This window comes from Glycine max, chromosome 13, assembly GCF_000004515.6.
Source record: "Glycine max cultivar Williams 82 chromosome 13, Glycine_max_v4.0, whole genome shotgun sequence".
NCBI classification, from domain to species: Eukaryota; Viridiplantae; Streptophyta; class Magnoliopsida; order Fabales; family Fabaceae; genus Glycine; species Glycine max.
The window spans coordinates 21,444,333-21,460,359 of NC_038249.2; the positions used below are offsets into that span (position 1 = coordinate 21,444,333).

Here is a 16,027-nt window from a genome sequence, read left to right on the forward strand (position 1 = left end):
AGAAAATATTTTTTCTTAAAAATATTTTAAAAAATAGACTCAAAATTAAAATAACAAATCAATGTTTTTAATCCTTTTATGAAAAAGAAAACACAATCACACTTTAGCTCTATATATATCCTAAATATTGAAAATTTAAAAATAAAAAGAGAAAATAAGCAATCAAATGAAGCATTATCTTTTCATTCTGACTGCCCAATTCATTACAAGAAAAAAAGCTCAAATTAACCTAATTGTTTACAGAAACCAAGTTATTCAGTTATTCAGTCGTAAAAAACTCTATCCATGCTCATCCTTGTGCGGAACCATGAATCCATGGTGAAACAGCCGAAATCTTAAGTCGCTGGCCAAACTATACAGAATTATTGCTTTGAATCTTAAATGCCTAACCCACAACTAACATCTTCGGCCCGAAACCAATTCATATTCTACCATATATATGTATCCAATCTGGTAACCTCGCAAAGCTTGTGAACCATAGTGGATCTTGGGACCCTAATTGAATTCGATAAGGCATACGATTTCCGCAAGAAAAAAGTGTTGCTTGATAATTATATATGTCGATTGTCGACTACCTCATGAAAAGTCAAAATGTTAAGCTTTTGTAATGATGGATCGGTATACATGACCTACGTATAGTGCTTTCGACTTTCTAATCGTAATTCGTTTATTATTAAAGAATTTGTGTGATTGTAACCAAATAAATTGTGTGGAGTACGTTTAATCATTATGCATGACCATGGTGATATGGTAACGTTTTAGCTAAATTTGGATTTACAAGGCATTTTTGTTTTTGCGGTTCAAATTCTACCATTCTTTTTTACTAATTTTGGAGCTACATGAGAAAAAGAAAATATGGTTGATAAAATGCATGTGCTCACCTTGACATGTGACAATATGTTTAGAAATTTTGGGACCTTAAACAAAGTTACTAGAAAGACTTGGCTATATATATATATAAGAACAAAGCCAAAGCGTTTCGGACCTTAGTTTTTTTTATATGTGTGAACTTATGAGGATATTTTTTACTAGAAGTTAAAGATTAACCATTCGAGTTATCGATAATTATTTAAATAACTAATATTTCCCTCAAATAAGATCCATTTCGAGGATTGTAGTGATTAATCCTATGCATCCAGCTAAACGAGGGAGAGAGCATCTGTTAAGGGAACTCTAAGTAATAAAAATTAGCATCCTCTGTCCACCGTTCTTAATTAGTTGAGAAGTCTGTACAACCTTATCAAAACTCTTCATATATATCCTGAATTTTTCTCATGATGAGTTGATCACACAACATACTTGTGGTGATTATTTTATTAAAGTTGTAACATGAATAAAGTCTCACTATATTATTTTTTTTATTTAATCATCATAATTAGGATTTTTTACTCTCTAATAAATTTTTAGAGTATTTTTACATATTTCGATCATTTGAATCGATTATGAAAATAATTTTCTATCTAAAGCTTAATCATACTTAAAAAAATTTCATCTAATATGATCAAGGTTACACGCTAATCGCTGTCCTCTTCAAAATAATCATAATTCATAAAGCTCTACAAAAGGTGACGTGATGATGACCAATAAAATCATGCAGTATTGTCCACATAAATTCCAACATCGATATCAAGCTAAAGCTATCGGAAAAAAAATTAAGATCAAAGTTATATTATATATACTTAAAGAAATTAGGTTACCAACATTTATTGGTCAGAGACTTAATGAAAAAGGTTTAAATTCTTTGTTCAATTTTAAGATTAATGATGTGTTTGAAGAAAAATATTATTAGAAAGGTTCCACTTCGCATTCCAATTCAATTTTAAATGGTGAATTTCATTGAATGATGATTTAGTCGTAGGAATTGGGCACTAAACTATTCCATAATTTTGGTGCCAGCGAGTTTTTAATTTTGCTAGGAGTAATTAGGATATGTGGTCCAAGAAAGACAACTACAATAGCATGGAGTACGTTGACACGACCCAGTTCATTTGATCAGATCAAATCAAAACCATAGTGTATTACAAGTCAGCACGCGCAAGAACGCATCCAATTCTTTCTCTCTCGTTTGTCGTTCAAGCTCACTAGTGACAAAATTAATATAATGGGTATGTTTAAGCACGTTATATTATTCTCTGAAATATATTTAAACTTTGTCTTGTTTTTTTATTATTTTATTCTTTCTTTTTTGGTCTTATTTTCAAATTTTAATATGTATTGAATACTTTATGTTTTAAATAAATCAAATGCACCAATTAAATGATGTATTTGTACACAAAAGAATTTTAATTTTTTTTTATCTACTTTTCTTAAATCTTCTAAACATTTTTTCTTTCTATTTTATATTTTTATTGTATTATTTAATTATTTTTATTTTAGATATAATGATATTTAAAAAATATTTTACTTTTCCTTTATATATAATCTTTATTCTGGAGATAATAATATTTTTTTAAACAATTTTTTTTATTCTCTTCATTGTAGACGTAACTGAATTTTTTAAAATAAGATATTTGACTATTATTTATTTTAATGATTAATAATATTTTCATTTAATAATATATTTTAAAAATAAAAGATTGTATTTGTAATTAAATGGATTTATTAATATTCTTTAAATATTATTTTGATTGTAATTAATTTGAAAAATAAAGACTATATATTAAGCTTTGTTAATAGAACAAGCTTACGAACATTGTGTAAGGAATTCACAACTTAAACTTTGAGATGCACTTATAAATATTTTCTCTTGTTAACATTATTAATTATTGTATATATTTTTTTTATCTCATGATTCACATTTGTAATTCTTTTAATATTTAATTTATTTTGTGAAATTAATGTTTTGAAATATATCATTATAAATATTTTATATAATTTCCATTTATATATTTATTGTCATCTTCTATTATATATATATATATATATATATATATATATATATATAAATAAATAAATAAATAATAGAAAATTAGAAAGACTTTAATTTACTTTGTGCAACAACTTTGGCTTTGGCTTTGCCCTGCAGATTTGTGCATTTCTTCAGTCCTACTATATCCAATTCTCAATGGCACTTGCTCTACGATATTCAAAAGATAAAAATTCTCACAATTATGGTTTAACTTGTTTTAACTTTTTGTTTTCATTATAAATGAGCTGAGGATAATAAGAAAGGGCCACAACACAATTAATGACTCACAAAGCCCAACAAGAAAAAGAAAAATTGATTACCTTATAACTAAAATTTAATTAACAAAATATAACATTCAGTTTCTATTTTTTTTCATAAACAAAAACAAAAAAGATTCTACTAACTTTACAATTTTGCAAGAAGTCAGTGGGCTAAGGCTCCTCCACTCTAACACCTACCTACGTCCCTGTCTATAACAAATATTACCTAACTATCGGGAAAAAAAAATCAAGTCAAAATAGGTTTTTGTGTAAGTACCAAGATAAAATGCAATTCACTAAAAATAAGTTAAGAATCTTATTTTTGTCATTCTAGTAAAAATGAGTTAGTATTCTTTAATTATACATGTGTAGTAACAAAAGATCAACGAAAAGAGAGTTAAGAATATAATTTGAGTTCTTACATTAGTTATGGTATAAAAAATTCATAAACAATTTTAGAAAGAATATTGCTATATCTTCTTATAAATATTTCTTTTACCTTATAAAAAATATTTAAAATAAATAAATATATGTAATTTCTTAAAATATAAAACTCATTAGCACATATTTATTATACAAAGTAAAAAGATTAGCAAAAGAATATAATTTAGTAAGAAGATTTAGTGTATATATGGATTACACTTTACAATTTTTTTTCTGAAAATATTAAATATATTTTTTTAATCTGTAAGAATAGAAAATAATATCAAAAAATTTAAAATTTATAATTATTGATGCACATATTTAACCAATTAAGTTAGACTTTTTACATGTGAAACATAATTTTGAGGATGGTAAAATATGATTCGTTAATTTTAATTACAAACATAATTTGAGTGTGAATAAGTTATATACACACTAAAAATTAATCTTATATCAATCTAAAGGGTAGAAATTTATGAGGGAAAAAAAAGGAAATTCTCTCCTGAGGTCATACTGCATTACTGTAGAACCTGCGGTCATCATTTAAAGGTGTAAATTTTTTTGAGTTATATTTCACTTAGTTATTTAAAATAAATAATTTATTTTGGAAGACTGAGATTTGCCGTCAACATAATGACTGCATAGAATCCATTTCCCTCTCTCACGCTTTTTGCTTCAAATTTTCTGATCGATAAAAACGCGTCGTTTGTCCTTTCTACCAAAATCATTCAATTGCGGCTCTGATATTCGAAAAGAATAACGATTGTCTCGCACGCCAGGGGAGGAGATAAAGTGTAAAAAACAGAAATAAAGAAAGATATAATGAATAATAATAAAATAAATAAATATAAAAAATGCAAGAATATTCGAAAAAGAATTTAATTTAAGTTTGATAGACTATTATCTAATTATAAATTATTATATAAGTAAAGATTGCTGCTTTTTTTTTATAAGAATAATGCTATTTAATACTAAATGAATCGATACCAAACTTTGCAAATTTGAATCTTACGGTGGAGGCTAACATCACCATTCAAAAGAGAGAATAAAATGAAATAAAAAAAAAACTTTCAATTGAAATGGAATTCATCTCACTTGTATTCTTTGGCACAATCAATTTTTGTACTGAATGTTATTATTCTTTTAATAGTTACTTATTATATTTAAAATGATTTATAATTAAATAACCATGTTTTTTTATACATACAATATATAAAAATAAAACTCTTGGTTTTATACTCAATCATCGTGATTCTCTAACTGGGGACTGTACTACAGTGTACACTCTCATGCTTGCTTGAGAATTTCTGACAAATAAAACGCGTCGATTGACCTTTCTATCCAAATCTGGAAAAAATAATATTTTAACAATTATAAAAACTATTATTTATCCAACTCAAAGTATTTATCCAAATACCTATTCCTCAAAGTATTTATCCAAATACCCATTTATTAAAACAAGAGAGAAATCGGCAATGGGATTCACAATTTCTTAACTAATTTATTTTAATTTATAGAAGTTGTAACTTTAATTATTTTCATCTTTTCAATTTTTTTTCAAAGTTCCATTGTCACCCAAGACAACAACAATAATTATGATAAACAATTATGACAAAGGTGATATTAACATTTGTAATAATAACATTGATAATAATTTTACTAATTGTGATAATGACACGGGTGGAGATCGATCGAAAATAACACCAATTATAATATCAGAGATAATAATAATATTAAAGGTCATCATAATAATGTTTGTGATTGACAATAAAGATATCAAGGATAATGATGATGATGATCTCTATAGTGTTGACCATGACGGTGATAATAATAATAATGATATTTTTAAAAAAATATATAAGATATCATATAGAGATAATTGGAGGAGATGATATTATGAAAGAGAGAATTTATTTATTTTATTAAAACTATTAAATGAATTTTTAAGATTAAGACAAAAACAATAATTTTTTTGAACTAACAAGTATATTAAAACTCCCAACATGCTATATAAAAATTGTGTTCCAAAAAAGGAAATAAGGAATGGGGAAAACGCGGACTTAACCATCGTCATGCTAAAATCATGGAGAGACCAGGACATCACCTACCCAAACAGACCCATATCTAAAGGATTGGGCGGAGTTGTTCGCACTAATTTTACTAAAATTGCAAATAACTTCTTTGAGTACACAAATACAGAATAAACAGGGTAATACTTGTTAATTGTAACCTGTTAAATCATTAAGACCATTCAATTCAATGGATTGGACACAAAGTTATTACAGGTAACCATCTTAATCTTAATTAATTAGAAATGGATGGTAATTATTTATTTGTGTGATTTTTTTAATTATAAGAATTAATTGATTAGTGTTTCTTTAAGAAAATATTGAAATTTATTAATATTTTTATAAATAGAAGTAATTGTGAAAAGTAGAAATGTCTAAGCTAAAAAAAGTTGTAAATTAAAATAGAAGAGATATGAACAAACTTCTAACAAAATAAACACATTATGAAAAAGGTACGTAACACTTTTGTTTTAGTCATTATCTTATGTTAATATATATGCATGTACTAAGTTTGTTATGGCTAAGTATATGCTATCAGAATTATTTCAATAACTTGTATTTATTGATCATTAATGTATATATCTATACTACTTTAAGTCTTTAATCAAATTTGGAGAAAATATGTACAATTAATAATTATCCATTCCATCTTATAGTCATTCAAAAAGAATATGCACCCCTCCAAACTGGTCAAATTATCATCAATCAAATATTTCATTTAATCTTAATATATTATCATTTCCAATGTTTAGTAAAGTTAATTTTAAATTATAAGTGTGTGATAAAATTAACTGTTAAAATAATTGAAAAGTGTAAATAATAGAAAGAATAATAAAGTTAAAATTTATTTAAAAAGAATAACTAAAAAATTTAATAAATATATTGCGGATAAAAATGAAGAGAATATAAAAAGTTAAAAATTAAAATTTCAAAACTTATTTACCAACCATTAAACAAGTTTTTTGACAATTAAAAAATTAAAAATTAATTGAAATATTTTATCGAATATAGCCTTAATATTTTTTAATTTTATTCATAAAACTTGTAATTTTTATTTAATATAATAAATATTTATTTATTAAAACATTTTCGAAAATGCAAGCAAAAAATATTAAATTATTTTAAATTTATGTTTTTCTTTCTTTATAATTTTTTTCCCTATTACGTGATGTGTTTACATATTCCATGTGAAATTTTTTCCAAGAGAAATAAATTGTTAAACATGCAAGAACATATATAAACGGAGTTGTCTATTTTCTTTAATCTGAAGTATCAACGCTGATAACACAGAGAAGAAACAAACGATGTATTCAGTACTCACACATTGTTCTAAAGGAATGCATATATAAATACCCCATTTGCTATACACTTGAAGGGTCCTTGTTATTTGTGTGCGCTTGTTTCGTTTGTGTTTTGGAGTTTTAAGATATCACGTGAACAAACAAAAACTTGTATTAAAGAAAGAAAAATGTCAACGAAAATCCAGGAAAAAAAATAATTAATGTAGGGTGCTAGCTTTTAGAATTTGGATTTTATGTTCACTGCTCAACCTTAAAAGTTAGTTTATGGAGTGAAAAATTAAAGATTATCCCTTCATTATATGTATTGTTTTGACCCAATCTCTACTTAAGGTCCATCCAAAAACACATTCTCTAATATTTTTTCTAATACTTTTTTTAACAGTAGTATCAGTTAAAATTTATTAAAAATTATAAAATCATATTAAAACTAATTCAATAAAAATTGCAGCAGTTTAATAATTTTAACTACTGATAAAGAATGTGTTTAACAGAATTTAAACAAAAAAAGAAGAAAAGGAAGTAGCAGAGGTTGCAATACACTACACTCGTTTAATGATAATTACTAACTAAAGTTTTATATAAAGATAGAATTTTATTGAATTTTTAATATATTTTTTAAAGAAATCTTCTAATGTTGTACTATTTTATTAATTTAAAGATTCAAAACAAAGATTAAAAAATAATTGACGTAGTTTGGATTTTTCTAAACGTCAGAAAATCTAAAACAAAAATGTTTTAAAGAGAGAAGCACATTAATCGTTCTGAAATTTAGAGCAATTTTTGGAGCTATTTCTGTGCAGAAAATGAAAGAGCGCATTCTCGAAGCCACGAAGGTGCTTAATGCATTCCAAAGCCGAAGAAGTCCTTTTTCCAAATTTATCAGCACAGAATGCTGCAAAGTCAAGCCCAACTTAGACTTGGGATACTCGGTTCCCCATTAATTAATTAATAAAATCAAATAGTAAATGAATAATTATACTACTTCAATTCTTTGGTCTTTTCACTCTCACCAAACAGCAACAACCACCTTTTTCCCTCTCTCTCTCTCTCTCTCTCTCTCTCTCTCTCTCTCTATATATATATATATATATATATCTAAACAAAGATAAAATTATTTCCATTTATGAAAGAAACTAGACAACTAGTAATAAAAAAAGAAAGCAGAGGAAATCAACACGGCTAGAAAAGCCGATCAGTTGAAGATTTTATATCTATGCTACCCCTTTAAAATCTTCAACCACATCATCTCCAATCATTTCCCATCTACTTCTAAACCTTCATCAAACATATCTCTCTTCCTATAGAAACATAGATACTTGTGCAGCATAGGACTTAATAGATTAAAGATAATTCACATGGGATCGAGCTTCTCTAGTTGTTATGAGGGTGAGTCTGTGTCACCTTCTCCGAAGCCAACCAAAGTGGTGGCTACAAAGGGTGGTTCTTCTTCCAACAGGGTCTCTATAACGGACTTGAGTTTCCCTGGCTCAACGCTTTCGGAGGATCTCTCCGTTTCTCTAGTGGGGTCTAACCTGCATGTGTTTTCGCTCTCGGAGCTCAAGATCATCACGCAGAGTTTCTCTTCGAGTAATTTTCTCGGCGAAGGAGGTTTCGGACCCGTGCACAAGGGCTTCATTGATGACAAGCTTAGGCCTGGTCTCGAGGCTCAACCGGTGGCCGTCAAGCTCTTGGACTTGGACGGTTCTCAGGGCCATAAAGAGTGGTTGGTCAGTTCCTACTTCTACCCCTTTTGCTTTTTCACCTAACGCATATATAAAATGCCATCAAGTGCTCATGAGAAAATAATAGTGATTTTTATCAGGGCATAAAAATGTTATTTTTAGCAACATTGACTAGTATTAGTAATGTGGTACCATGGTTTAATTACATTTATTGCTTATGATTTTGTTGATTAGTTATGAAGAATCCTTTTCGCAATGAGTGCTTTTGAGTTGAGTTCTGACCATCCCTTTTGTTTTTTGACGACAGACTGAAGTTGTGTTTCTGGGTCAACTAAGGCATCCACATCTGGTGAAGCTGATTGGATATTGCTGTGAAGAAGAACACAGGCTTCTGGTATATGAGTATTTACCACGAGGCAGCTTAGAGAATCAACTATTTAGAAGTAAGATTTCTATAATAGCATAGTAATTAAGAACACTTGTTACTTTTATTTTCACTTTGCATAGAGTTAAGGACTAAACGTTAATTTTTTTTGGATTACAGGATATACAGCATCGTTACCATGGTCAACAAGGATGAAAATTGCAGCTGGAGCTGCAAAGGGTCTAGCCTTTCTACATGAAGCGAAAAAACCAGTCATCTATAGAGATTTCAAAGCTTCAAACATCTTGTTAGACTCGGTGAATAATCAATTACTAGTCACTTTCTCTGGCATACTCTAATTAATGCTCCGTTTGAACAATTTCATTCCGTAATCAATTTTTAACTCACTCTCTTCATTCATTCTTCCAGGATTATAATGCAAAGCTTTCTGATTTTGGCTTGGCAAAAGATGGTCCCGAAGGAGATGACACACACGTTTCAACTAGAGTCATGGGCACACAAGGCTATGCGGCCCCAGAATACATCATGACAGGTAAATAATTTCACTCAAAAAGTAAAAAAAAACAATGACACATGGTTAACTTGGACTTTAATTTGATTCATTGCTAGCTCAATTCTCACATGTGTACACTTTTTTCTTCTTCATATAGGACACTTGACAGCAATGAGTGATGTGTACAGTTTTGGAGTTGTGCTCTTGGAGCTTCTAACAGGAAGAAGGTCAGTGGACAAAGGGCGCCCACAAAGAGAACAGAACCTCGTGGAATGGGCCAGGCCTGCTTTGAATGATTCCCGGAAACTTGGCAGAATAATGGATCCAAGGCTTGAGGGTCAGTATTCTGAGGTTGGGGCGAGAAAAGCAGCTGCATTGGCTTACCAATGCCTCAGCCACAGGCCAAGGAGTAGACCCTTAATGAGCACTGTGGTTAATGTTCTTGAGCCACTTCAGGACTTTGATGATGTTCCAATTGGACCCTTTGTTTACACTGTTCCAGCTGAACAACACAATGAAGTGGCAAAAGAGAGTGAAACACCTAAGGAGAGGAAGAGGGAAAATGATCATCATCATCATAATCGGCATCATCATCATCATCGCCACAATGGCCATAGGCATCATCCACTTAAATCTCCCAAGACACCAATGTCATCAGATCAGTCACAGAATGATGAACACCGAAATGGTAGAAGAAGTGGGTCTAATTCACCTGACACATCCAATGCATCAGAAGCGCAATGAAGCATGCATGGGTTAGTAGACACACATAGATCTTACTGTAAATAGGTATTTACTGGTCAATTATTAGAGTTCCATACTGTGCCACGTACTAGTACTAAGTGCAACGAGTCTTCAAGCCAATAAAAACAGAAAAAAGATGAAAAGGAAAATGAAACAGAGAAGAGAGTGCCCTTGTAATGGTCCTTGCATGGAAAACATGCTTCAGTTCTATTTTTTTTTTTTTAAATTTGTTTATTTGTTCAATTTCCGGAGGAAGTTAATTATTTTGAGTTGTGTATACAATGATGAATTTTTTCCTTGATGAATCAAAACAAAAGACTAGTTCAATAAATAGACAATTTCCAACTACGATCGAGTTGATTGAATTTTAAAATGATCTGCAACAAAAGAGAGTACAGCTAAGTGGTTTGACCAAATGTCACGTAAACAAAATCCAATATTGCCAATTCCATATGATAGTAATTAATTTGGTCAAAGTGCAAGACAGCAGGAACGCCGCCCTCGTGATTTTTTATGTTCACGGCGTATGAAAGTATTTATTTTATTTTTCCTTATATATATATATATATATATATATATATATATTTTATGATGAAAATTATGAAATAAATAAACAACTAAACAACGCTGTATGAAACGGCAGCATAGTTGAAAATATTTAATGGATCAACAAATAATAGCAATTGGATATCTTTTGCATATTGCATCATATGGACTACGGGGCTGGTATTATTTAAAGGGTGATCCATATATTAATCGTAAAATTAAGTAATGATACGCCATCGGACTATAGTTTCAAAATTTCATTTATATGAACGAGTAGAGAGTAGAGTAGAGTCTGATAAAAACTATTCAAATCAGTAGACAAAAACACAAAATATGAAAATATAGGCCGAAGTTTTATCATCATTAATTATGACCATAATTGACTGAAAAACTTGTTACTGTAGCGTGATTAAATCTTGAAAGTGCGAACAGGCTTTCTCTTCCACTGACACAAAATTGTTGTCAAAGTGGTCCTCGCATATAAGGGTAGGGAATATCAATTATACAAGATGACGTAATGTCACTAACTTCACCATAGTGCGCAAGAGGGAGGAAATCAGATGTTTTCGATTCAGACTGAAGCAATGAGCCCGATATCCCGTCGACAGAGTCACAGAACCAAACAGCACAGCTAATTGATGATATTTTCTTGATCAGATTAGATTTGCCATAATGAACAAGACAAAATAATGTAGGACAAATTATACAATATATGAATGTATGTAATGACCTTAATTGGTATATTTGACAATATGGACAGCTTCTGCAAATTATATAGGTTTTAAAATGTACGTGACAGAGAATACATATTTAATTTAACTTCGTTGATTGTTATCCATCATTCATTAAGATGACAAATTAACAATAGTTTGGTACTATTTGCAAAAAAAATTCCACATTAGAGTGCTGCTGATTGTCAAAATATTTAGGCGTTTAGCCTTAGCTAGCATTAAGTACTAGTACTTTTGAATTATTATAAGAGATCAAGTGGTCATAAATCTGAAGACTATGTATTGAGGCAAAATTATAGAATAGTACTAAACTAAAGAAATTGTATTTAAAAAAAGAAGGGACAAATTCATAGAGCTCCTTTTTTCTTTCTTGATAACATATCAGTTAATATTACTGGTCAAGATTATCTGCAGTACCATGACTCTTTCCAGGTAAAAAGATGAAATAAGTTGGCCTTATGAAATGGTATGCCGTCAGTACCTTAATTTGATGCTACCTACTTTTTGAACATCTTTTAAGAATGAGTCTTTTGAAATGATGGGCTATTGAATTTAATCAAAATAAGGCATTAACTGGAGTTGGTTTTCTTCATAACTAGGTTTTTATTTTTATTCTATTGTGCAATAGTCTTGTGATTGCATTAAACTATATATATGTAGTTAGAAGAGTTGCATAATTGTTTGGTTGTAAATATGATGGACCTCTTGTATTCCTTTATTTTAGTTGGCTTATTATAAGAAATTAAACAATTGATTTTCTTTTAAAATAAATAAAATTATTTTTTATTTTGAACCATGATGATAATTTTATACTATACTTGGTCTCTTACACACTCGGAAGGAAGATTTTGCATTCAGATTTAAAGAATCTTTTGTTGTCAGTTAATCCCATTCAAGAAGTTTTGGTAGTTAGAACGTTTTGGGAACACTATTAATCTTACGCGGCTATTTAAATGTGGCTATATAAGCAATACTCTTCCCCTACAGAAATTTGAAATTTGTCACATTCAGGAATTTATATTATCAGATCCTTTTCTAAGTGCTTAGCCGTTAACAAATTTCTCTACAAGATCGATTGGATTCCCACGCGGTAGATCTAATTTAGCAGAGAAGAGAAGGAATTAATGAACTGATAACCCAACAATTGTTATAGGTTGAAGATTCTATCTTTTGCTAAGATGTGAGTTTGCACAGTTGACATGGTCTCCCGTTTATGCTTAGTTGGGTTTGAGATGAATAATCATTCAACGTTATTACAAAAAATATATTTACATATAAAATCTATATTCATTTTTAAAAAACTGATGTAATATATGCTATGCTGACATTTTTATAATACTGGAATGATAATTATAGATCTTTTTCTATAGAACTTATCTAAAAAGTATTTTCTAGATTTTTTTTAGTACAATATATCAAGATTATTATGAACGTTGTTCATAACTTTTGGAATGTGTTTGACAGCGACAAATTTACTATAGAGAGTTAGTTTTAAAAACTATTTATTAATAAGTCTGTTTTTAAACTTTAGGGGTCTATTCCTGCATGGATGCCGTCAAAAAAACTGGCGACATAGCTGTTCTGCCATTGCAGATGGCGAGAACGATGCTGAGGAGGGTATATGTTGGTGTCGTCATTAAAGATGACATGATGCATGATCCGCCAATGCAGTTGGCGAGAAGCGCTGAACGTATTTTTTTTTTTTTACATTATTATTATTGTTATTTTAGTGTATGGTTGGTACAGAATAAATATTTTTTTATATAACTAAATAAAAAAAATAAAATCAACATTGTGCATGAAATAAATGGACTGAAATAAAAACATTTATCTTATATATTTTCATGATTTTCGATAAACATTAATTACTGTTATAAAATTACTTTATACTAATATCATATTTAAAAAAATATCATTTGAAATGAGACAGGTTTTATAAAATTACTTGTTATTTAAACTTGTTATTAACTATTTAAACTTGTTATTAGCTATTTAAACTTGTTATTCAAGGTTTAAATATAATGTAACCAATAGCTCAATTGCGCAGGGATATGTTTCTGATACTTTATGTTTATGGGTTTGTGATACCCCCTGTACTCATTTTAATACATGTTTTTGCTGATTTAAAAAAAAAAACATCAAAAGAAAAATAAATAAAGTGTGTCATTAACTCCCGCACACATGTAAGATTAAAATATATATATATATATATATATATATATATATATATATATATATATATATATATATATATATATATATATATATATATTATCAGCAAATAAATTAGTAGTTATTTGTTATTTGAGAACACTGAGAGGTTTGAGACTGAAACCAAAACCAGCTACACCACATGCCAGCTATACCATGCGAATCCAATTGAAGGAGGATGAGTAAATAGAATATACAGGGATGTGCAAGCTAGCTTTTTATCTTTCTATTAAATCGTAAAAAATGTTTAAAAAACAAGTAAATTAATCTCAACATTTCATTTGATTCAGAATTAAAACCAAAAAAATACAACGAAGATGAGAAATTTACGAGATACTTCAATTGAATTTAACAATGAATACTTTTTTTTTTCATTTATTCACAATAAATATATGCTTTTTTATCTTATATGACAAAAATAAAATCACATAAAAAATATTTGAGTTACGTGACAAAAATTTTTTATATATATTATTTGATGAATAATGGATAATATAAATAGAATAATATTAATTTTTATAAAATTAATATTATTTTATTTGTATGAAAACCCTCTTCCTATGCATTAAATTCTGTTGGTTAATTAATGGTTACACAAAAAGATCATAAAAATACAATAAATATTACATCTTAAAAAAAATAATAACAAATATAAGAATTTAACATGGTTTGATACTTCTTATTTACGTACACTGAATCATCTCAAAAACTCGTAACTCACCCCAAATAATGTATCATTCTATAAACTCAAGTACCTTATTCAATGGTTACAAGAAATGATAACACTCTCACATAAAGATATTTTTTTTTCTCAACAAAGATTTTGTTTCAGAATCTCTCTTCTCACATACTATCTATTCATGTGTTATTTTTCTTCACTAATTCTCTTATCTATTTATAGTAAAAATTGCCACAAATTATAATAAATAAACTTTTTTGAAAGTTGAAACAAAAATAAATTTCAATACATCTATTCAAATCATCTTTATCTAATAAATTGTAATCTTTCACTTTGCATTTAAACCACCTAAAACTTAATGATAAAAATTCAATTTTTAATATACATGCAACTTATTTTTTGACTTGAAACTCTATAAATTCAACACCAATTATAAAATTTCAGAAATGAAAATTTTAAGAATAGAAATAAAAAATAACATCATAATTACTACAGATTGGTTGAGGAAGATTCTTAAAAAAAAAATCGATTTGATTTTCTCTCTTAGTCTTATCATGCGTTATCGATTCTCAGCTAAAATTGAGAGTGTAAGAGTAACTTAATATAAATGTGTTGAATACTCTTATAATGTGTAGCATAAGTCTCCTCTCTTCTTCTTTTTTTTTTTTAAAAAAAAAAGGAAGAATATCCCATTTAATATAATTCTATTGGATTATTGAAAAAAGTCATTTTTACTTCATGACATTAAGTTTGATAAACACACTTTTAGTTAGTAGCCAGCCTCATGCCGGCATGGACTTAGGGGATTTGGCTCTGAACTACTTGACAGTTGCGGGATGCTGACCAATAAATCTGGACAAACAGTGTTGTGCTTTTGCAAAATATATGTAAAAGAGCGGAAGAGTGGTAGTGTTGAAAAAGATAATGGTTGCTTTTGCAAAATCTGTGGGTGTTGTTTGAACAGACCTTATGATTATCGTCAATTCATCAAATAATAATAACTAGTAAGGATAATGATTCATCATATTTCAACTCCTAATCATATAACTTAAACATAGCTCTCGGCATGTGTATGCTTTACATTCCTTAAGTTTTAAAATAACTTGAAGTTAATCTTGATATCTAACTTTCTGTTGGCTAGCTGGAACCATTGTGTGTCAAAAAGGCTATATATAATATATTCAAGCAACTCCCACCAAATCATAATGTACACCATAGCATATTGTCTATGCATCATTTATTTTTTAATTTGTACAGCTGTTTAAAAATATTAGAATCTTACAATAATTACGATCATCGTGATCTCTAGCTTTATGTTTGGAATCAATTTGTATCAGAAAGGCTTAAATTTATTCCACAACACAAAGAAAACATATCATTGTTGCCCACAGTCCCGTAAGCTTTTTCTATGGATGACATGTTAAATATGATCTTAATCTAGTTACTAACTTTTTTTTGTAAGCCAACAAATAATTATATTACTAAACACAGCACCAGAGGTACTGCTACAAACAAAAAGAGAGGAGTTATAAAGAGAATTCCAAACAATCATTCTCTACAATGATAGCCTAGTTACTAACTTTGATAGCTTAAAA

General features: G+C 28.6%; 1 protein-coding gene across 1 annotated transcript; it reads left to right on the forward strand.

Annotated features, from left to right (window-relative positions):
* The first annotated feature begins 8,084 nt into the window (after nt 1-8,084).
* Nucleotides 8,085-10,542, forward strand: LOC100799411 (serine/threonine-protein kinase RIPK). The gene is made up of 5 exons (XM_003542314.4): nt 8,085-8,688; nt 8,951-9,086; nt 9,188-9,324; nt 9,437-9,560; nt 9,679-10,542. Exons 1-5 carry the CDS (start codon nt 8,317-8,319, stop codon nt 10,263-10,265), a joined length of 1,356 nt encoding a protein of 451 aa, XP_003542362.1. The 5' UTR covers nt 8,085-8,316; the 3' UTR covers nt 10,266-10,542.
* Nucleotides 10,543-16,027: the final 5,485 nt, after the last annotated feature.

Excerpts from the sequence above, each read along its gene's own strand:
- LOC100799411 (XM_003542314.4), top strand. The coding sequence starts at position 8,317 with ATGGGATCGAGCTTCTCTAGTTGTTATGAGGGTGAGTCTGTGTCACCT. Across the intron at positions 9,087-9,187 it reads AGAGAATCAACTATTTAGAA|GATATACAGCATCGTTACCA; the intron begins GTAAGATTTCTA and ends TTTGGATTACAG. Across the intron at positions 9,561-9,678 it reads CCCAGAATACATCATGACAG|GACACTTGACAGCAATGAGT; the intron begins GTAAATAATTTC and ends TTCTTCATATAG.